We start from the raw sequence: 24472 nt of genomic DNA on the forward strand, positions 1-24472 counted from the left end.
AAAAAGACAAGGTTTTGTTATTAATAAAATATAAATGTTAAATTTGGACCGTTGATTTAAACTAGGTAGTAACGATGAAACCGAAAAATTAATATTGGGTATTTTAGCCGCAAAAAAAAAAGAATGAATTTAGTCAAGTGTATCCAACGTAAAACTTTACATATTTTTCCCCCATGAACTTATGTATGTAGAAGAGGATCGGTTTGATCAATCTTTTTTTTTTTTTTTTGCAGTTTATCCTATCCTTATGGTCTGGTTGGAACCCAAACTCCTATCCCTTATGATCTGTTTGGAACCCAAAATATGTAATGGAAAAAAATGAGAATCTGTTGTGTTTTTCTAGTTTTGTTTGAATTTAGAAAAATAAGAGAGAAATTTGATTTTCACCACTTCTAAACATACGAAAGAGTTTTGATTTTCTCATGCATTCTTCCATTTTCATTTTCCTTCAAACTTTCAATTTCTCTCACATTTTTAGAGCTTGAAACGGACTATGTTTTGACGTTGGATACTAAGTAAGTGAGGAAATATTTGTTTAATCCTACTCTAACTCACCCCCCTTTAACTTTCTCCCTCATTTTCATCCATCTTCTAGATCCCATCACATTCTTTCAATATTTTGAATGAAAACAAATTTCTCTCACTAATTTTACTTATCGAAGGGGATAACGTCATGGCTTTCTTCGAGTTATGGAGACTTTGATTTTTGTTCTACATTAACGAAGGGTCTCTTGATCCGTGGAGAAGTACTTTTTCTTCTCTCAGTCAACCACGTCTCCATTTAATATTATTTTTTTTTCTTATATATATACATATATATCAATAATACCAATTTACATTTGATTTGTGTACAATCAGATTTTTTATAGGGTAATCTAGCAACATAGACAATTTCAAACATGGTTTTAAGGATGTAGCCAACGTTTTGTAAATTTTGTAATCTAGCCATTTACAGAAATAAACGGTTAGAAAATATCGAAAATACCCTTATGTAACATAAATCATAGAAACCAAATACTAGTCAACGTTTCAGTCAGCCGAAATTTATCGTGCGTAAAATAAACAGAAATTAACAGAAATTAATCCATCGTTAATGTAATAAGAAAGGAAAGAAATATTAATTGATTGTAGAAGTCAACTAAATAAATGCGTATTGCAAATTTGATCGGCTTGTGAATAACACCGTATTAAATGCGTATTAAAGGAAAAGAAAGAAATATCAATTGATAGCACCATTGACAACTTTAACCTGGTGGGCATTGATCGGCTCTACCTGGACATATGTAAATTTACCATAATTAACAGAAATTAACAAAGCAACGGAGATTAACAAAAAATTAGAAAGAAATATACGCTCAATAATCAACTTTGCCAAATATAATTTTTTTTTTTAAAATTCTAAGTATATACACGTGTATTAACTTTGAAAATTTTGGTTGATCAAACGTGGGCTACAAGTTTTGTAAGCAAATTCTAGTAGATGATATTATAGTAATTAACATCTTACATAATTAAGACACGTCATCATTTTTTGCTAGAGTGGAAATTTGGACGAAACGTTCGCTAGATTACAATTTTAACATTTCAGGTGGCTTAGTTCGACTAATTTTTATTTTTAATATTGGTGTGGTCGTTTTAGTACCATTGTTTATATATGAAATTCACGTCAGAGAAATTTATTTTCTACGGGCGTGTATCATAGGTAAGGAAATTTTCGGAAAAACAAAATCGCAACAGCTAAACACATAATTTTTTGTCCATGACATTGATATGTGTTGCCTGATAAGATCGGTATTCCACAAATCTTATTGTTGTTATGATTGTGTTAGTGAAAAATATGTTGGTTGTTAGGGCCGGCCCGATATCTATTGTGGCCTTAGGCAAAAATAAAAAAATGTGGCCTATTTATAAAACTTGCGAGACAAAAAAAAATATTAATAATAGATTTCATATTAATAATAGATATCATATGTTATAATTTTAATGTTTGATTTGGGTACACATTTAAGAGTGTTTATATTAATCAAAGTTATCATGCATTATTATTGTTTGTGTTGAATATTATACTAAGGAAAAGAAAAGCAAATAAAAAATAATGTGGAAATTAGGGATACAAAATAAAAATAAAGAATAAAAAATGTCAAAACTGTTTTTGTTTTTCTCATATGGCCATATAATTGGCATTACCACATATTTGTTGAGGTATGGACTAAGTCCCACATCGGGCGAAAGCAAGGGTAAAGTAAATCTGCTATATAATGGAACGAGTTTTTCCATATTACGCATGTATGTTCTTATCTTGTCCCAAATAGATCCTATTTGGACTGCGATTGAGAAGGGGCCCTTGAAAAATGAAATAGTAAAACATTTGTATCTGTTAATCTGACGACATTTTGAGGCCTATTTTTTCAAAGCGGTGAGGTCTTAGGTAACCGCCTAAGTTGCCTAAAGGATTGGCCGGACCTGTTGGTTGTTGGTAAGTATACAAGCAAAGTTTTATTTTATTTAAAGACTTTTTTTTTTTCTCACGAGTAATTAAGACTCGATCAAAGCTTTAGCGAGTATTACTCAAGAAAATTAAACATCATTAAATATACAACGTGTATAGTAAAAGAATGTGTACAACTTTCTAACTTTACAATTAATTAGTTTCAATTTCAAATAAAAATTTGATGGTCTTTGTATAAAATTTTCAAAATTCTGTTTATATTTTCAGACTCGAGAGGGAGGTGGGTAAACATAAATAGGATTTAAAAAATTAAAAAAATACGCAGCAAACGACAAGATAAGAGGTGGAGACTGTACAGATGGTGACAGCTGGTGGTTGAAGAAGATATTTCTAATTAATAAATAAATAAATAAACTTTCATGTCTTTAATTGGATTGGACACTTGGACGTCAAGGTCTCCAATACACACTTGTATAAAATAGTATTTTATATGTGCATTTTCAAAAGAAGCACCCAATTTTATCCTCGTTTTAAGAAAGAAAGAAAAAAAGCCACAAATTGCTTTTCTGCCATGGACGAAACTCCGATGATAGAAACCACCGATTTCGTCGACGGTGCTGTGGACTACAACAATTGCCCCGCCTTACGCTCAAATTCCGGCGGTTGGAGATCAGCAGCGTTCATAATCAGTACGTTCATAATCAATATATATATAAATGACGGTGTGTGTACAACTATGTCAAAATATCTATATATATATATATATAGGTGTTGAAATAGCGGAGAGGTTCGCGTATTGCGGGATCGGAGCGAACCTGATAAGTTATCTGACGGGGCCGCTGGGACAGTCCACTGCAGCGGCGGCGGCGAGCGTCAATGCGTGGGTCGGCACAGCGGCGATGCTTCCTCTCCTCGGAGCTTTCTTCGCCGACTCATTTCTTGGCCGCTACCGGACTATTATCGCCGCCTCTGGGCTCTATATTTTGGTGAGTTATCATGTCTACTATCTATTCAGAGCTGAAAAGAGAAAAGAGTTGACTTTTTTGAATTAGTTGGCTTTGCTTTTGGGTATGAACTTCCCCATTCGGGGTTGCTCCACCACGATGCATATTCAATTGTATCTCTATTCTTTAAATATGAAGCTGATTTCAACAGTGTATCTCCAAAGAGATGCATTCCATCTCTATATTTACCCTAAATTTTTAAAAATTATATTATTTACCCAAAATTTAATTTATAACTATAATTTAATACTTATATGTATTATGTATATATTTGTAAATTAGTATATTCTAAAAAGTATTAATTAAAAAATAACTCATACTTGAAAAAAATAAAATAAAATTGCTACAATAAAAATCACAATATTTTACATAGACGATTAAAAAAACATTAAGACATTTAAAAATTACATCATTGAAAAACTTAAGTCACAATACTACATAAAAAAAAAAAAGATTAAGACATAAATAAAAACTTTAGACACAATAAATAAAACCAAACTACTTAGACTTATATGAAAGTCTAATAGCTCGGAAAATCACTTCAAGAACCTCCAATATTATCAAATATTGTCCCAAACACAATCGTGAAATTAGAAGTACCAGATTGTTGTAGTTGTTCCTCATATATTTTTTTTTTGTGTAATACGTGCTTATTCCTGAATAATATAAGCACGTCGGCGTGGATCAGAAATAGAATTTGGGTCTTGTATCATGATTTTGATCTCCATATCTTTCTTTCTGAGCTCCATGTCTTCCGCTTTCATTTCTAAGCGACGACGTGCAATTTCCAGCTGTTGTTGCTGAGCTTCTAATTGTGTTTGTTTTTTTATCGTTGCTCTGTTTCAATAACTCTTTTAGTTCGTCATCGCGTTCTCTTTCGAATTTTTCACTAGTTGAAGCCTCTTGGTGCAATTTTCTCTTAAGTTTTGTCTTTTTCACCCCAATTGGCCGAGTTGACGAACCATCAGATGTGTTGTCATCTAAATTAATTGAAAAAGAGAAAATTCCCGGACTTGTTGCAGAGGGAGTATCGGACTGTGATGACTCACTAACATTAGAGGTTGGGTTATCAGACTGGGATGACTCTTTTAAATTAACATGTTGCCTACGTACATTTCTAGCAGTAGGTACATTATCAGTTAAATTAATAAAGTCTTTAACTATATTCCAAGTATGATTAAACTTAAAACATTTTTTTTATTTCCAGGACCCTCCATAAACAGTTTTTTAGCTCAAGTCATCTGCAAATCAATATATACAATCTCAATAACGTAAATGAATAAATAAAAATCATAAGAATATGAAAATATAAAATCACGATATCAGCCTCTGATGCACCACTTGGATTCATATTCTCGACTTGTCTCACACAACTTTTCAATTTTTTCACCGTAGCAATTATATTATGCATTCGGCATCTAAGGAGTCAAGGGTACGATACTCCATAGATTCACAAAAATTTTCTTGGATGCGATCCCATAAACGTTCGGCATTATTAAACCTACCGGACATAGGGTCTTGTGAAATTTCTAAGTAGGCCATACAAATGGCTATATCTTCTGAAGTAGAATAACCAGAACCTCGACTTTCCATTTTTAGGATGGAAGACAAGTGTTTGGAATGGAAGTGAATTTTTTTAGACAAGCTTGTATTTCAGAACGGAAGTGAATGTTATGAAAAAGCTTGTATTTCTGAAGGAATTGAATATTATGAAATAGCTTGTATTTATAGAAAAAGTATGAAGTTGACAAATGAATCTCGGTCTTTGGATTAGATTTCCTTATCTCAACTATCACCCTTGGATTGGATTTTCCTATCTCATCTTATCCACAAAATAATTTTCTTATCTCATCCTATCTTATCTATCTTATGATATCCATCTTATCCACGAAATAATTTTCTTATCTCATCCTATCCACGACATAATTTCCTTATCTAATCTTATCTCATGGATATGATGAGATAAGGAAATTATTTCGTGGATAGGATGGATATGATAAGATAGATGATATAGGATGAGATAAGGAAATTATTTTGTGTATAGGATAAGAGAAGGAAATCCAATCCAAGGTTGATAGTTGAGATAAGGAAATCTAATCCAAAAACCGAGATTCATTTGTCCACTTCATACTTTTTCTATAAATACAAGCTATTTCATAATATTCAATTCCTTCAGAAATACAAGCCTTTTCATAACATTCACTTCCATTATGAAATACAAGCTTATCTAAAAAAATTCACTTCCATTCCAAACACGTGTCTTCCATCCTAAAAATGGAAGGTCGAGGTTCTGATTATTCTACTTCAGAAGATATAGCCCTTTGTATGGCCTACTTAGAAATTTCACAAGACCCTATATCCGGTAGGTTTAATAATGCTGAACGTTTATGGGGTCGCATCCAAGAAAAATTTTGTGAATCTATGGAGTATCGTACCCCTGACTCTCTTAGATGCCGAATGCATAATATAATTGATGCGGTGAAAAAATTGAAAAGTTGTGTGAGACAAGTCGAGAATATGAATCCAAGTGGTGCATCAGAGGCTGATATCGTGATTTTTATATTCTCATGATTTTTATTTATTCATTTACGTTATATTGATTTGCAGATGACTTGAGCTAAAAAACTGTTTATGGAGGGACTTGGAAATAAAAAAGGTTTTAAGTTTGATCATACTTGGAATATAGTTAAAAGATTTTATTAATTTAACTGATAATGTACCTACTGTTAGAAATGTACGTAGGCAACATGTTAATTTAAAAGAGTCATCCCAGTCTGATAACCCAACCTCTAATGTTAGTGCGTCATCACAGTCCGATACTCCCTCTGCAACAAGTCCGCGAATTTCCTCTTTTTCAATTAATTTAGATGACAACACATCTGATGGTTCGTCAACTCGGCCAATTGGGGTGAAAAAGGCAAAACTTAAGAGAAAATTGCACCAAGAGGCTTCAACTAGTGAAAAATTACAAAGAGAACGCGATGACGAACTAAAAGAGTTATTGAAACAGAGCAACGATAAAAAAAACAAACACAATTAGAAGCTCAGCAACAACAGCTGGAAATTGCACGTCGTCGCTTGGAAATGAAAGCGGAAGACATGGAGCTCAGAAAGAAAGATATGGAGATCAAAATCATGATACAAGATCCAAATTCTATTTATGATCCACGCCGACGATCTTATATATTCAGGAAACACAAAAAAAGTATGAGGAACTACAACAATCTGGTACTTCTAATTCCACGAATGTGTTTGAGATAATATTGGAGGTTCTGGAAGTGATTTTCCGAGCTATTAGACTTTCATATAAGTCTAAGTAATTTGATTTTATTTATTGTTTCTAAAGTTTTTATTTATGTCTTAATCTTTTTTTTTTTTTTTTTGTTGTATGTAGTGTTGTGACTTAAGTTTTTCAATTATGTAATTTTTAAATGTCTTGATGTTTTTTTTTAATCGTCTATGTAAAATATTGTAATTTCTATTGTAGTAATTTTATTTTCTTTTTTCAAGTATGAGTTGTTTTTTAATTAATAATTTTTAGGATACACAAATTTACAAAATATATACATAATACATATAAGTATTAAATTGTAGTTATAAATTAAATTTTGGACAAATAATATAATATTTAGAAGTTTGGGGCAAATATAGAGATGTAATAGTGCATCCCCATATTTGGAGATACTGTTAAAATCAACTCAATATTTGAAGAATAAAGATGCAGTAGAATATGCATTGTGGAGTAAACTCTATCTCTAAAATAGAGACCCATTGCAGATGCTCTTAAAGCTTTAGCTATTTTGTTACTATTTGCATAAAATTTTCAATTCCTTTTTGGGGAATGTGAGGACTCATTAATTTTCAATTCTCATTCTAATACACATAATAATAAAAGTGTTCAAATCTTCCTTCTTCTGGAGTCTTTCCTCCCTTCTTCGTATTTGTTACTCGTATTGTGATTTCAAGGTGGAACTTGTGGCTCAAATCAAAACATTGCGTTCAGCTATGATGGGCTTGAGCCCGGATAACGAGAAATCCAAAGATTGTGTCTTGAAATTCAAAGAAATAACATATAGTGTTCGTCTCTCCAACTAATTAGACTGAGTTTCGAAGTCTTGAAAATTTGCCAGCCAAGGTTATATGGTGCTTAATTCTTTGACTCAAATGAGCTCAAACTAATGGTCCAGAGTTCGAGATATTTGGTGTGATAATCTAAGTGTTCATGTTTCAGAGAATCTAAGCTCTGCATGCAAGGACAAAACATGTTTAAATGGACTTGACTCTGCAAGATGGTTTGGGGTCTAATTCAAGGGAAACATGTTTCAACATGTGAGCAAGTCAGCAAATGTTCTTAATATATAAATCCATCTCTCTATATAGCGTACTAAACTCAAAATTGAACTTCGATATAGGTTGAAGGGGATGAATAAGTGGATCACATTTTATTTATAAAAATTAATTACACTGCTGCAAATAACACTTTACGATGCTCTTAATTTTAGAAGCGACAAATCGCTTTTAATTAGAAGCGACATTTTAATATTACAAGCAATTTTTCGCTTTCAGAATACTCAACGGAAATCCAAAATTTCTAGTTGAAAAGAGTCAAATTTTTGGTTTTAGAAGCGACAAATGCTGCTTCTAAAATTTTCCGCACTTGTCGCTTCTAAAGTCACTTCCAGGCTAAACCAAATTTTTGGCGGTTAGTTTTTTCCGCTCAACTTTTCATTTTTGTAACAGAACGACACTGTTTTGTCTAGCTTAAAATTTAGAAGCGACTAGTCGCTTCTAAAAGTTAGGTCAGACTATAAAAGATCGCCTCTTCTCCTTCACCGAGCCACTTCGCCCATTTCGCAAAAATTACCAAATTTCAGAGTTTTCGCTCTGCGACCATTTCTGCTCCGCCTTCGATGAACCGAGCTTTGCCTCCGCCGCCTCCAACTTTGGTGAGTTTATTCCTTCTCTCTCTCCCTCTTATCTCTCTTTCTTTCTTAAAATCTCTCTCACCATCTCTCACTATCTTCTTTGAAAGCTCCGGCCACCACCACCGTGCCATCACCACCAGGTCCACCACCACTTCATCCACCACCACCACCACACCACGCTGCCACCACCAACACACTAGCCGATAAATTTAGTGCTATATATATGCGTATATATATATATATATATATACACTTAGTTGCAGAGCTATGAATTGAAGTCAGGAGGGCAAATTAGAAAAAAAAAATTCACGGGGAAGGAGCAAAATTAGAAAAATATTTAAAAAATAATAAAAAAATTTAGGGTAAAAATTATAATTTTCAAAAATTTATTTGGCATTTGCTCCCTAGTCCCCACGTAGCTCCGCACGTTTATATACTTGACACTTCTTTAAAATTTGTTTGACCAATTCATAATATTCAATCTTGTTCTTTCGAGTTTCTTTGGCCTTTCCTCATTACTACCAGTTTCCAATTATTAATTTTGTATTGCACCTTAGTATATATTGATTTATAAAATTGATCGAAGCTATTTGTTATCATAATCTAAATATTTTTTAAACTGATTCGAAGGGTAGGCACTTGGACTATTAACTCTATCGGCAATTTGGCTATCGGTGGCCGATTTCGGGTGCGAAAATGAACACGAGAAGGCAATCAATTGTTCTCCACCACTTTCCCAAGTAGTTTTATTTTTCTCGTCCTTGTATCTCTTAGCGATCGCACAAGCGGGCCACAAGCCCTGCACACAAGCCTTCGGGGCAGACCAGTTCGACAACAATCACCCGAGAGAGGCTAAGGCCAAGAGCTCGTTCTTCAATTGGTGGTATTTTGGGGTGTGCACCGGGGGCTTGGTCACTACCTTTGTGGTCAGCTACATTCAGGAGAACCTCAGTTGGGCTCTTGGGTTTGGAATTCCTTGTGTCGTCATGGTTTTTTCGTTGCTCGTTTTTGTGCTTGGAAAAAGGACCTATAGGTATGTTGTTTTTATGGACGAGAAAGGCTCGTTTGCGCGGATTGGCAGCGTTTTTATCGCGGCGTTTAAGAACCGACGACGAGCTTGTCCTGCATCATCAGTAATTGAACATCCAAGCTCTTGTCAATTCAAGTAAGGAGTTTCATAACGTACCTCTTTTTTCATTATTTTGTATACATATGATAAGTTATTAATAGTGCAAAATCAATCATATATGGGAAATCAATAACTTACTTTCAGAGTTTAGTAAAAACTATTACGTCTTGCTATACCTTATTGCCATTTTCAAAATTAGATATACATGATAAATTCGCTAGTTAACATAATTTTACTTTAGTCACATTTTTCAGATGTTGTTGTTCTAGTTTCGATTGTAATATACTTAATTGGGTAATTAAGCCACCAAAATTTAGAGATTTATTAAATAGTCAATTTTTTTTCATTTTATAAATAGTCATTAGGATGATGTAACATTATTGAAATGTTTTTAGCATTTCATTTATACTTTTAGAGTCTAATAGTTATTTACAATTATTAACGAATATTTACAAATATTAATTTCTGTTTGACTTTAGTAAAATCTCATAGGTATTTATTTAAAATTTACCAAAAGTTGACTAAATAGCAAAACATAAGTTTTCATACGACTATATATTTATATTTACAGAGCTCTATTATATGTGTATATGTGTGTACACACATGCACACATGAATCAATTTAACAAATGTAAGAGAGCATTAATATATTAAAATATATAATGCCTAATGTAAATATAAAATACTCAATTTCGTATAATATATTTGTTATCATTATAATATATTTGTTAGTTTCCTTTGCTATAATATTTTCCATACATAACTCTAGTCTAGCTAAATGTAGGATTTCGGCTAACCTCGATTCACCGTAACATTGAAGTTTCAGTTAAAGTTTAATTGAATTCCAGTTAATACAGTTGATCATCGTCAACCTTTCTTTCAAAAACAAAATATTCATATTTTGGTTTTAGTCAGCCCCCTTTTCAACCGGTTAAAGTTAACCGTCGTTTAAATTTTACCTAAATTGTATTTAATTTTATCTGGTTAAAAACCGGTTAACCTTTAAAAACCATTGAAACATCCACTTATACGTCAAAATGTCTTATGGCTTAATATTAAAACATGCATAATCTGATCATGCAGATTCCTCAACAAAGCCACGGTCACGACCGGAAACGAACCCAAGGACGGCAATCGAGTCTGCACCGAAGCCGAGGTGGAAGAAGCCAAAGCCGTACTCGGGCTCGTCCCAATCTGGGCCACGTGTCTGATCTACGGCGTCGTGTTCGCTCAGTCATTGACCTTCACAAAGCAAGGCGCGACGATGAACCGAACCATCTTCTCCGGCTTCAAAATCCCGGCGGCCTCGCTCCAGTGCTTCGTCAACATCACAATCCTCGTCTCCGTCCCGATCTACGACCGCGTCCTAGTCCCTATCGCCGGAAAGTTCACCGGAATACGATCCGGCATCACGACGCTTCAGAGGATAGGGACCGGAATCTTCATCTCCGTGTTCGTGATGGCGGCCTCGGCTCTGGTCGAGGCCCGGCGGCTCGGGAGCGCCGAGCCGATGAGCGTGTGGTGGCTGGTTCCGCAGTACGTCATGATCGGAGTGGCTGACGTGTTCACGATGGTGGGTCTGCAAGAGTTCTTCTACGACCAAGTTCCGACGGAGCTCAGAAGCGTTGGCCTCGCGCTGTACCTCAGCGTTCTTGGGGTTGGGAGTTTCTTGAGCAGCTTTCTCGTTTCGGTCATTGATAAATTCACGGGTGGAGATGGGAGAAATAGCTGGTTCGCTGATAATTTGAATAAAGGTCATCTTGACTATTTTTATTGGCTGATTTCCGGGCTTAGTGCACTGGGTCTTGTTTGCTTTTTGTATTTTGCGAGGTCTTACATTTATAGGAGATAATAAAATGTGTATATCCGTCTATATAGACATATAAACAATTATTATTAGATTACTACGAGTGATTTTAAGGGTCTTGTCCGATTGACATTCATGAAAAAAAATCATATTTTAAATCTAAGATTCATATCGGAAGAAATATTTAAAATCACTCCGATTAAAAATCGAGCTGTAGATAAAGCAGATTTAATAAGTCTTGATTATTGAAACATGATCAAAAGAAAAAAAAAAACACTAAAAAGAAAATAGAGATAAAAATTACATTTCCCTAAGTTGAAAATCTTTGGAGTTTCAGTATCTTATTAGGGGAAATGACGACACCAAATATTGAAAATTCAAGTCTTGATTTTTTAGCCTTTAGCTTAATCCCTCATATATTTATTATATATATATATATATATATATATATATATATATATATATTTACAATGTCGTTAAATTAAGAATAAAATAATCTGAAAATAAAAGAGGGGGTATTTATGAAAGGTTTGAAAATATAGAGTATTCTTAAAATTACCATCTTCTTTTTAGAATTTTTTTTTTTCATGTTTAGTGATTAGGCCCATTGCCCATTGCCCATTGCCCATTGCCCATTGATTACATTGAATGACTATATTGTCTTTTCAAATAAAGTGAATTAAAAAAAATATACAAGACATGTTAAGAGAATAATTATGGACATCGGAATTCATGGTGGGCTAACGGTACGGTAGTTATCGGAAGGAGGATTTCTATTTGTTTTTTTGTTCCTCACAGAAGTACTATTTCCGTAGCTAACGTTATTGAAATAAACTCTTTCAATAGCATATTGGAAGTGGAAGAAGGCTATCGGAAGACATTCATTCCGTTAACTTCCACTAGTTATTTGTATTTTTTAATTAAAAAAATTATGAACCGTTGATAATTACACATCTAATGACTGATATTATTTGTCTCTTATTAATTATTATTTTTAATTAAAAATCGGAAATTACCACTTCCATTAAGCCAAAAAATTGTCTAATTGAACTACCTCTTCGGCTAACCTCCGGAAGGCAAAAAAATTGTCTAACGGAATTGCCACTTCCGTTAAACAATGGAAGACACACTAACGGAAGTGGTAGAAAATATTTCTACCACTTCCTTCAATGCTCAGGATGAATCGGAATCGGAAGCCATTGAAAATTTCGGTTCCGATCCCTTCATTTACACCGAAAGCCGTGCTCCAAGGCTAACAGTATTGAAAGAAGCTACTCTGTAGGACAGGCAAAACAAAAGTGGGGACCACGAAATTAATGGTTTTTAACTCCTACCATTGCACGTCAAGCCATTTGCATTTTTTTTACTTTAAATCTTAGCCATTAAAAAATGTGTTCGTTAGAAATCAAATGTTGGAAAAAGTGTCCCGTTTTTTTTACACTTTCATCACTTTTTAATCCCGCACTATAAATACATACCATTTTGATTCATTTTTCACAACAACAATTCAACAAATATTCTATTCGCTCCCATTCTATACAAACGTTCTCTCCACAATAGTCATGAAATTTAGAGTATTTTGTGACAGATCGTGACCGATTTCATTAAGGCTATTGCAGTCTTTTCACACTCATTTAGTAATAAATTTGTCAAATTTTGGTTTTTGGTTGATTTTAGTAAGTGGCACACCAATATCACGAATGGTAATATTGGTGTTAATTTATATTATATATTATGTAGTGTAACTTTATAAAATTTATATTATGTATTTTTTTTTATCAATATTATATAGTTTAACTTTGTAATTATATTTTACAAAATTGATATTATATAGTTTTGAGAATGTCTTCGTCTTTGTCTAGTCGAAGTTATCATCTTGTTTGCTCTCACATACCTCCACCACCACCACAAGAGCAACCTGAAGTTCAACAACAATATCATGTCTCCGTCGCTATCCAATATCCTTAAAATTAGTTAGGCCTTTCGCAATTTTCTAATTATGAAAATACCGAACATGATTCCACACAGGCTCCATCGCATTCCTATAAACCTCCACATTTCACTCAAACCGAATCTCAATTTGTTCCAATTTCTCTGTATGTTCTTCAACAATATCCAACAGATTAGAAGAACAAATTGGTTTGCATCGAGGAAGCAAAAGCCATAGTCCGACTGATCCCGATATGGACAACTTGCCTGGTGTACGGCATCGTGTTAGCGCAAACCACGAGCAAGCAGCCACAATGGAGAGAACAATCGTCTCGGGATTCAAAATACCGGCCACGACTCTCCTAAGCTTTAGCACCATTGCAATACCCACCTTCCTTCCCATCTACGAGCGGCTTCTAGTCCTGATCGCCAGAGCCTTCACTGGAAAGCCATTATGCATCACGATGCTGCAGAAAATAGGAATCGGTATAATATTCCTATCCGTGTGTGTTCTCGATTACAATCGCCGCTCTGGTTGAGACGAGACGTCTCGAGATCGCCAAAGAGAACAGCCTTACAGACGATCCAAGTTCAAAGGTCATGATGAGCGTATTCACGGTGGTGGGTCTCCGAGAGTTCTTCTATGATCAGGTTCCGGTGGAGCTCAGAAGCCTCGGGCTCGCTCCGTACCTCCGCTTCTTGAGCAGTTTTCTCATTTGGGCAATGCACAAAGGGACAAGCAGAGACAATTGGTTCTCGAATAATCCGAACAAGGCTCATCTTGATTACTGTTATTGGCTTTTCGCTGGTCTCAGTGCACTGGGATTCTAAAGCTTCTTGTATTTTTCAAGATTGTATGCTTTATAATCATAGAAGGGCTATATAGAAATGTCCTCTTATTTTACATTTCTATGTCCCATCGCTCTGTAGCTATCCCGTCCAGGGCCATTAATATAAGGGAAATTAAATGTGTGCTCAACGTTCTCAAACCATGGATTGAAATCTCGCGCAAGATCTCTACAAGAGCAAGATGAATATATCTCGTAATATGCATTAAATCTCGCCGATCTCGCGCAATTTCTCGCACTATCCGTGCGAGAAAATGAATATCTCGCGAAAAGGCTTAAAAATATGTTAAAAAAATATTAAAAAATGTTAAAAAAAAATATTAGACTGTTTTGAACCTGCCAAAGTCATTCAAATAGCAATTGACGCGCCCCATTTAATAACTACTGGCTGCATCATTGCCACAAGCGCAAGATGCTTATTCCACACCCTCACACATCCTATTTATACTAACTCTACATTGTTTATCTCTTTGTCCTTCACCGATGTGGAATTTTTTGGTGTCCACATGTATGAAGAAAGAAACTACTCATTTTAGTAGTGTGGCATTTCCTTATTCTAAGTGTTCTTATCAGTGTAAAAAAAAAAAAATAGTTGCTATGCATATGATTTAAAAAAAAAAATTGTTGCAGTGTATTTGGTAATGTATTAGATTTTAACTTCTAGTCTATGTTATATAGTCTTGGTTTGTACTTTGTACTATGTTTGGTAATGTAATTTGTAGTTTTTTTTACAATTTGCAAATTAATATTTAAATGATATCAAAATTAATTTCGTTATGTTTTAAATGATATTAAATGATTTTTAAGATACTAATAATATTTGTAAGTATCAAAATTCATTAGGAGAAAATCAAACAATTTTTATTTGTATGCTAAACCCATTAATTTCACTTGCAACATGTGTATGTATTGTAATTTTTTTACTTATTGTCCAAATACTTTGCGGAATACTTGTTTTTTTTGTGGTATACCTCACGGAATGCAAGTTATCGCACGGTACGAGATACGTTCAACGTTCGTCAAATACCGCGGAATACCCTGATACGATACGAGGCGAGATGCACTCAAAATTTAAAGTACGGCATAGTTGTGAGATACGATATTTCAATCCTTGTCTCAAACTACTTTCATTCCTGTTCACAGTCGCCCAAATTATTGCATGTTTGTTAATTGTGTGTACTCTGTATAGTAGTCTGGACCAACTAACGTCTAACCAGAAGAGAAAGTAAAAAAAGAGTCACACTGGTGCGTTTGGTAGTCTGTCTGTGAGTGATGGACGAAACTCCGATGATAGAAACCGCCGGTTATGTCGCCGGAGCTGTGGACTACAAGAATCGCCCGGCCTTACGGTCTAATTCCGGCCGCTGGAGATCTGCGGCTTTTATCATCGGTACCAAAAATAATACACGAAATTAGTAATCTTATCAAATCAAGTGTGCGCCAGTGTGTTTGACGAACTAATTTTTTTATTTTATTTTTGGTTTAGGCGTTGAGATCGCAGAGAGGTTCGCCTATTACGGGGTGAGCGCGAACCTGATAACGTACCTGACCGGACCGCTTGGAGAGTCAACGGCCGTCGCGGCTTCGAATGTCAACGCTCTCAACGGCGCTGGCATGTTGCTGCCTCTGGTCGGAGCTTTCGTCGCCGACGCGTTTCTTGGCCGTTACCGTACCATTCTTTTCGCTTCACTGCTTTACATTTTTGTAAGATTCTCACTTTTTTTTTTTTTTTTTTTTTTTTTTTTGCGCAATGCAATTAAAATAATAAGGAAACTGCATCTGGGTCCGTAAGCTTGTGTTTTGGACTATTGTTGATTCTCTGCACAGATGTCCGTTACCGTTGATTATTATTATTATTATTACCAGGAATGAGATTTTTGTTTCTTCAATGTTTTAACATAAGTAATTGACCTCATATGCCAACTAATTATAAAAAATTGATAGTAAGTTGTTAATTAAAAAGCCTGCTCGTTTATTTTTTTTTCTTCCATTGAATGAGAAAGGCACACTTGTGTTTTGGACTGGTCCAATTACATTTTGAGAAAACTACCAGAAAATCATTAATAGGCATTTGTGAATGTTGAGCTTCACATAGTAGGGAATGGAAGGATTTAGATTCCTTGAACTGATCAGAAAGTGCTCTTCTACTTAGGAAAGGCTGTACATATATTATTGACTCACAGATGTTGTAGGCACTAGGACTGTTGACCCTCTCAACTCTCTTACCTTCTCTGCTCGGTTCAACATCAAGTTCGCCTCCTCTTTCCCAAGTCATGCTGTTCTTCGTTACTCTGTATCTAATCGTGATCGCTCAAAGCGGTCACAAGCCATGCACTCAGGCTTTTGGGGCTGACCAGTTCGACGGTCAACACCCATCAGAGAGCGGCGCAAAGAGCTCGTTCTTCAATTGGTGGTATTTCGGCGTGTGTGCTGGCGCGTTCACGACGAGTTTGATTGTATTTTACGTTCAAGACAACCTCAGTTGGGCTCTCGGATTCGGAATCCCCTGTGCCGTGATGGCCTTGGGGCTGCTCATTTTCTTGCTCGGGACAAAAACTTACAGGTACGTCGTTTCCGAGAACGAGAAAGGACCGTTTTCGAGGATTGGAAGAGTGTTTGTTGCAACTTTTAGGAACCGCCAGAAAATCTCATCGACATTAGCTCCTACTACCGAGGAATCTCAAAGTCTCATCCCTTGTGAAAGTTCCGAACAGTTCAAGTAAGTCATTTTGTAATTCAGATTCTATAATAATGCAACAGGTTTTTATAAGATTGTATTGTGGTTCCATCTGAAATTAAATTGGCCTAACTCATGACCTATAAAAGCTGTTAAGTCTCTTATCTATTGGCTCAATCATTTTGCATTGGATCAACAGAAATAAGCGTAACCTTGTAAGGTTGTTGAATTTCTCTATTTTTGCATATTGTATCAGTTATAACATACTATATAGATATATTTCCTAAGGAAGGCTGTAATTTTAATTCAAAATTATTTTCTTAAATAAAAAACAAAGATAACTAAATTTACATCATCGATGATTCGCCAGATTCCTCAACAAGGCGTTGATTGCATCAAATGAATTTGAAGAACACAGATGGGATTGCAGCGTAAGCGAAGTCAAGGAAGCAAAAGCTGTAGTGAGGCTGATCCCGATATGGGCGACATGTCTAGTATATGGCATCGTTTTTGCTCAAATCACGACTTTCTACACAAAGCAAGGAGCCACAATGGAGAGAACAATCGTATCGGGATTTCAAATACCGGCCGCGACTCTCCAGTGCTTTGGCACCTTTTCGATCATGGCCTTCCTTCCCATGTACGAGCGGTTTCTGGTTCCGATCGCCAGAGCCTTCACTGGAAAGCCGTCGGGCATCACGATGCTGCAGAGAATAGGCATCGGTATCTTCGTATCAGTGGTCACGATGATCACCGCGGCTCTGATCGAGATGAGACGCCTCGAGATTGCCAAAGAGAACGGGTTTGTGGATGATCCCAGCGCGACTGTCCCGATGAGCGTGTGGTGGTTGGTTCCGCAGTACGTTCTGATCGGTATCGCTGACGTTTTCACGATGGTGGGTCTCCAAGAGTTCTTCTACGATCAGGTTCCGGTGGAGCTCAGAAGCCTCGGTCTCGCTCTGTACCTCAGCGTGATCGGTGTCGGAAGCTTATTGAGCAGTTTTCTCATTTGGGCCATCGACAAGGCGACAAGCGGAGACCGACGTGACCACTGGTTCTCGAATAATCTCAATAAGGCTCATCTTGATTACTTTTATTGGCTTCTCGCTGCTCTCAGTGCAATGGGTTTATGCAGCTTCTTGTATTTTTCAAGATTGTATGTTTATAATCATAAAAGAGATTTGTAGATATGTGTTCCATGGATTGATTCATAAGATGGATAACTCGTCCTGTACAAAACATACTTATTTATAGCTGTAAATGGGTAATTAAAACTTATTCTTTACTATAACTTCTTCAATACTTTATGAACAATATGAACAAAATTCAATAAGTTAAAATTAATCCAAAAGTATGACTTCTATATATTTTTTTATTAAAAAATACCCTTAATGATTTTTTTTTTGTATTTAATTTTGGTATCTACATAATGATAACAAAAACAAAGTTAGAGATCATTTTTCGTTTGGTACGTGAAGTTAAAAAAAATGGAAAATTTGAAAATATTAAGAAAAAAAATGATTTGAAAATTTTGGAAATTCGTTTGAAGATTTATTGACATTTGTCTTTTTTATTGATATGAATGTCAATAAATCTTCAATTGATTTTGGAAAATTCTCTGAAGATTTATTGACATCGTCGTCAATAAATTTGATGCATACCAATAAATCTTCAACATACCAAATGCTTTGAAGATTTATTAACATCCAAAAAATTTATAAATCTTCAAACGAATTTCCAGATTCTTAAAACCAATTTTTTTTTTCTTCAAATTATTAGTTATATACGAGGCTTTTGAGGGAGTGGAGTTGTGAAACACGTTGATATGAACATAAATCGTTATTCTTCTTCTTCTTCTTCTTCTCTCTCTCTCTCTCTCTCTCTCTCTCTCTCTCTCTCTCTCTCTCTCTCTCTCTCTCTCTCTCTCTCTCTCTCTCTCTCTCTTCGTCTCCACATCAATTCCTCTTCTTCTCCGTCATAATTTCTTCTTCTTCTTCACCCAAAATGACAAAGAAACACCAAAACTCAAACCTTTAAGTTAAAGTCATGACAAATAAACCTAAGAGAAATTGCCCCATTTGCCACAAATTTTATAATTTTTTCCCACTTTCCATCAAAAGACTAATTTTTCCAAAAATGCCACCGAGATATCAACATTGTTGACATCTATGTCAACAATGTTGACATCTCATAGTGAAGTGCAAAAATAGATGTCAACATTGTTGACATATATGGTGGCATTTTGGGAAAAATTAGTCTTTTGGTGGAAGGTGAGAAAAAAATTATAAAATTGGTGGCAAATGAGGCTATTTCTCTAAACCTAAATCATCGTCAATAAATGGAGAGAGGCTCGAAACGAGATTGATTTCGAATGCGTAGTTGATTTTTCGTTTGGTTTCCTTAATATTTTATTTTTTCAAGTTTCCAAAAAAAAAATCGTAATGTCGACAATGTCAATAAATCAGATAGATTATTAACGATTATGTAAATAAACTAGACAGACGAAATATAAAAAATAAAAGATGTTTCATTAGGATAATTTTGTACCAACAAAAATTAAAAAAAATCATACTTTTAGATTAATTGAATTTTGATCCAAAAATATAAAAAATGTCATAATTTAAAAATAATTCATTTTTCCTTCTTGTTTGGACTCTTATTGATCAAATAAGCCCAAACAAAAGGAAAAATGCAATCATACACAGGATGATTGGAGAGAGATTGTATCAGCATACACACTCACTCCCAATCAAGAGCGGATATCGTACTACAATGACTTATACTGCCTGCGATGTCGAAGCTGATTCGAAAGCAAAAGCAATATTGTTTCATCTACTTCGATGCAGTCAATAATAATAATAAACGATTCCCATGAGGGAGTTAGTTAATAATAATAATAATAATAATAATTTATTTTAGATGTATACTTATCAACGACTCTCATATTTAAAGGAAACACCCATTAATTACCACGCTTGGTGTACAGCTCAGAGAAGTAGTCCGGACCAACCCAAAAAAAAAAAGAGTCACATTAGTGCATTTGGTAGTCTGTCTGTGACTGTGAGTGATGGACGAAACTCCGATGATAGAAACCGCCGGTTATGTCGCCGGAGCTGTGGACTACAAGAATCGCCCGGCCTTGCAGTCCAATTCCGGCGGCTGGAGATCTGCAGCTTTTATCATTTGTATGAAAAATGTTACACTTAGTATTATCATTAAATTAAGCGCGTGTGTGTGACGATTTGTTTTCTCTTTCATTATTTGTAAATATAGGTGTTGAGATCGCAGAGAGGTTCGCGTATTACGGGGTGAGCGCGAACCTGATAACGTATCTGACCGGACCGCTTGGAGAGTCAACGGCCGTCGCTGCTGCGAATGTCAACGCTCTCAACGGGGCGGGCAAGTTGCTGCCTCTCGTCGGAGCTTTCGTCGCCGATGCTTTTCTTGGCCGTTACCGTACCGTTATATTATCTTCACTACTCTACATTTTGGTAAGATTGATCAAATCTCTAATTTTCTTCATCTTTTCTTGTTTTATTCATCAACTATGGACTTCGATTTTGAAATGATTGGACTTCGATTATTAAAAACAAATAAAGTGGATCTGAGTCTGACATCCGAGTTCTGTGAATTATTAGCGATCATTTTCGATTAGCGTTGATAATTTTTTATTATTATAAATGATATATTGTTTCTTTTAAAACAAGTAATTGCGCTCATATAAATAGAGAATTTGATATCAAGTGGTCAATTAAAAAGCTTGAACGTTTTATTTTTCTATTACTAAATAATTTTATGTGTGTGTTTCACATTGGTCCAATAATTTTGGGAAGTATTACCGAGAATCACTTGTTTATTTGAAAAAGTGCCTATATGCCATGAGGTCCAAAAAAAAAACTATTTTGGAAAAAAATTCTAACCTTCTGTGCGTGGATTATTGACCGATTTGTGTATCTTATTGACAATATTCTATCTCATTGCATATGTTATAGGGACTAGGATTATTGACGCTCTCAACCGTCTTACCTTCTGTGCGTGGTTCAACGTCAAGCTCGCCTGAACTTTCCCAAGTCATACTAATCTTCTCATCGCTGTATCTGATTGTGATTGCACAAGGCGGTCACAAGCCTTGCGCTCAGGCTTTCGGGGCGGACCAGTTCGACGGTCAACACCCATCAGAGTGCGCCGCTAAGAGCTCGTTCTTCAATTGGTGGTATTTCGGGTCATGTGCTGGCATATCCCTTGCCACACTGACCCTAGTTTACGTTCAAGAAAATCTCAGTTGGGCTCTCGGATTTGGAATCCCATGCATCATAATGGTGTTGAGTTTGCTCGTTTTCTTGCTCGGGACAAGAACTTACAGGTACGTCGTTTCCGAGAACGAGAAAGGTCCTTTTTTTAGGATCAGTAGAGTTTTCGTTGCTGCTTTCAAGAACCGCCGTGCAATCTTATCGACCAAAGCTAGTACTACTACAGATGAATCTCACAGTCTCCTCCCTCGTGAAAGTTCTGAACAATTCAAGTAAGTCATTAAGAAAATCGAAATCCATAAGAACGCAATTTTTTATTTTATTTTACTTTATAAGGTGGTTAGAGTATTAAGAGATTCCATCTGACAATATAATGAGAAGAGTAACACGTGATCTTGTAATCTTTGTGCTCATTATTTATCAATCGATGCTTATTTGAACCGTATGATAGTAAATCAAGTACCTTATGGTTTCATCTTAAAACCAAGATGAGTAACGCATGAACTTAGACAGGTCATTAAGTAATTTTATATTTCAGATTTGCAATCATTGCCAATGTAATGCTTAAGCCTCTGTTGGTCATGTCAGTACTTATCGGTGTTGCAGTAAATATTGACAAATCCGTTTAATATTTCCAGATTCCTCAACAAGGCGTTGATTGCGTCGAATATATTTGAAGAGCACAGATGGGTTTGCAGCCTCAGCGAAGTCGAGGAAGCAAAAGCCGTAGTGAGGCTGATCCCGATTTGGATAACCTGTCTGATATATGGCGTCGTGTTTGCACAAATCACGACTTTCTTCACAAAGCAAGGAGCGACAATGGAGAGAACAATCGTTCCGGGATTCAAAATACCCGCTGCGACTCTCTTAAGCATTGGCAGCATTGCGATCCTCGTCTTCCTTCCCATCTACGATCGCGTTCTTGTCCCGATTGCCAGAGGCTTCACCAGAAAGCCCTCAGGGATCACAATGCTGCAGAGAATAGGCATCGGTTTCTTCATATCCGTGTCAGCGATGATCATCGCAGCTCTGGTCGAGACGAGACGCCTCGAGGTCGCCGAAGAGAACGGCCTCTTGGACGATCCCAGTTCGACGGTCCCGATGAGCGTGTGGTGGTTGGTTCCGCAGTATGTTCTGTTCGGAGTCGCTGACGTTTTCACGTTGGTGGGTCTCCAAGAGTTCTTCTACGATCAGGTTCCGGTGGAGCTCAGGAGCCTCGGGCTCGCTCTGTACCTCAGCGTGATCGGCGTCGGAAGCTTCTTGAGCAGTTTTCTCGTTTGGGCCATCGACAAGGCGACCAGCGGAGACGGACGGGACGGCTGGTTCTCGAATAATCTCAACAAGGCTCATCTTGATTATTTTTATTGGCTTCTAGCTGGTCTCACTGCATTGGGATTCTTCAGCTTCTTGCATTTTTCAAGACTGTACGTTTATAATCATAGAAGAGCCTAATTGAAATGTGTTCCAATGGTACGTCATATGAAGTTAATTGGGGATGATAGAAATTTAGAGGACTTGAGTTTTTTCAGAATAAGATTTGGCATATAAAATATAATTATTCATCATTGTATAGTGTGTGTGTGTGTGTGTTTTTTTTTTTTTTTTTTTTTTTTTTTTTTATATTTATAAATGATACATCATTGTATAGTTGTAAATGTGTACAGCAGAATTCAGTATCAGGAGCTTTTGTTTATTTATGCATTTATTTTTTTGGAAAATATCATATATAACCCCTTAGTTATATTGAAATTTGCAATTATATATTGGGATATATTGATAAACTAACCCTTAACTGTTACTAATTAATCCTCTAACTGATAATTTAATCAAGTTTTACCAATTAATACTTGAAGCTTATACTTAATATAAAGTAAAGCCTATAAATATATAATATAAAAAAATATTGTTTAAAAAAAAAAGAAAAAAAAATATAGAAGCGCACAAATGTTATCATATGGTATGTAAGCCGTATATCATTAATTTCAATCGATAGCTAGTATTAAAACCATTACGTTCAAGTGTGGAGCCTAATTTGGTCGACAGGTGACTGAAGACGAGATGGGGCACATGGAAAAGATTTTTAAACGAGCCATGGTGGTTCTCTAAATTGAGTGTGTTTTGTTTATCTTCCGTCACTTGGAAGCTTACACACGATGCCATAGGATCTGATTCTAGTGTTCAATCATTCACGACTTGATGTCTTAATTTTCCGTTATGTAAGGAGTTTGATGTATTTACTCTTTGATGTTATACCATTCTAATTAAGAACCTCTCTAGCTATTAAAAAAAAGTTATATTAGACTATTATTAGTTATATTGAAATGATGCAATTATGGGACTACTTGACATTACTTATTAAACTTTCTTTTAGTGTTTTTATTTTATTTTAAAAAAGCTTAGCTATTTGGTAAAACAACTTTGAATAAAAGTTGTAAATGCGCTTATAACAAATTGAATGTATCTTTGAAAAGCTTAAATTCGTAGCTTTTGAGAAATACTTTTTACCAATGATCGAAATTATCCTCATTCTGATATAGAAAAAAAAAACGTAATTTCATTTTCACTTAGTCGCATCTACTACCCAATAATCAAAATGCCGGCGAAAATCGGCAAATTTTGAAGACGGCGGGGTTATGATCGACAAACACTATGATGCGCGTTTTGTCCTAGAAATTCGCTCGATTTTTTGTTATTTGAATGCATCAAAAGTCGTTCATTTATCAATGTGAATATTGAAGAAAAAGAAAGACGAATTTGTTCTACCTACCAAAAACAAACTTAAAAATAGTTTATCAAACACTTATTTATTTTTTAATACAAAAGTTTTTTTTGTACAACAGAATCTAAAAACATTTTTTTTTAAAGCACATCAATGCCAAACGGTGACTATATGTTGTGATTTATTGGTTCACCAATCATTATATACAGATGCCTAACACTTGGGATAGTCTTAGACTTCAAGTGATAAAATCTAATATTCTCAAGCTTGAGTTAAAATTCACAGGTAGATATAGGAAAATGACTTCGAATTCTGTGCTTCATTGAGATATAAACCAATGCGTACTATGATTAATCTTTGACTAGTGACTTTCTTTCCACCAAACCACAACCTTCTTGATGTATGCGACATTACGCCCATCCATGAGAACAATTATACGTGTTCACAAAATTGTTCACAAAATTCACTGACCATTTTGTCGTACTATTTGTTACAACTTCCAGTGTGACATCGTTTTAACAATTTCACATTCATATCACCTATGATTTTGGGACATAATTCAGCCTTAAATATTAAACTTTTTTTTAGCACACCTTGACCATCAATTTCTCATCCAACTTAATTTTGATATAAGCCCGGTGGTGAAAAATTTTTCACTAGAATAACTAGAGGTATAAGGATTCGAGCTTGTAGACTCTTTCTCAAGTAGCCGTCTCCTCTAATCTCCCGATGAGC

General features: G+C 35.4%; 3 protein-coding genes across 4 annotated transcripts; all 3 read left to right on the top strand.

Annotated features, from left to right (window-relative positions):
• Positions 1 to 2892: 2892 nt before the first annotated feature.
• Positions 2893 to 11447, top strand: LOC149391145 (protein NRT1/ PTR FAMILY 5.10-like). Of its 2 annotated transcripts, none has more exons than XM_089619146.1 (4): positions 2893 to 3138; positions 3230 to 3435; positions 9014 to 9543; positions 10591 to 11447. In XM_089619146.1, the coding sequence occupies exons 1-4, from the start codon at positions 2940 to 2942 to the stop codon at positions 11357 to 11359; spliced, it is 1704 nt and encodes a 567-aa protein (XP_089475272.1). In that variant the 5' UTR covers positions 2893 to 2939; the 3' UTR covers positions 11360 to 11447. The 2 variants fall into 2 exon arrangements, with proteins under 2 accessions (XP_089475272.1, XP_089475271.1); XM_089619145.1 differs by having other exon boundaries at positions 2894 to 3138; positions 3218 to 3435.
• A 3913-nt stretch (positions 11448 to 15360) lies between these two features.
• LOC149391146 (protein NRT1/ PTR FAMILY 5.10-like) lies at positions 15361 to 18029 on the top strand. Its single transcript, XM_089619014.1, has 4 exons — positions 15361 to 15481; positions 15578 to 15795; positions 16284 to 16810; positions 17139 to 18029. The coding sequence occupies exons 1-4, from the start codon at positions 15364 to 15366 to the stop codon at positions 17953 to 17955; spliced, it is 1680 nt and encodes a 559-aa protein (XP_089475140.1). The 5' UTR covers positions 15361 to 15363; the 3' UTR covers positions 17956 to 18029.
• A 1672-nt stretch (positions 18030 to 19701) lies between these two features.
• On the top strand, positions 19702 to 22598 carry LOC149391147 (protein NRT1/ PTR FAMILY 5.10-like). Its single transcript, XM_089619013.1, has 4 exons — positions 19702 to 19953; positions 20042 to 20259; positions 20761 to 21290; positions 21657 to 22598. Exons 1-4 carry the CDS (start codon positions 19836 to 19838, stop codon positions 22468 to 22470), a joined length of 1680 nt encoding a protein of 559 aa, XP_089475139.1. The 5' UTR covers positions 19702 to 19835; the 3' UTR covers positions 22471 to 22598.
• The last annotated feature ends 1874 nt before the right edge of the window (positions 22599 to 24472 follow it).

The sequence above is a fragment of the Urtica dioica genome, chromosome 7 (assembly GCF_054948205.1).
Source record: "Urtica dioica subsp. dioica isolate 48M chromosome 7, U.dioica_male_clone48M_v1_H2, whole genome shotgun sequence".
Classification (NCBI taxonomy): domain Eukaryota; kingdom Viridiplantae; phylum Streptophyta; class Magnoliopsida; order Rosales; family Urticaceae; genus Urtica; species Urtica dioica.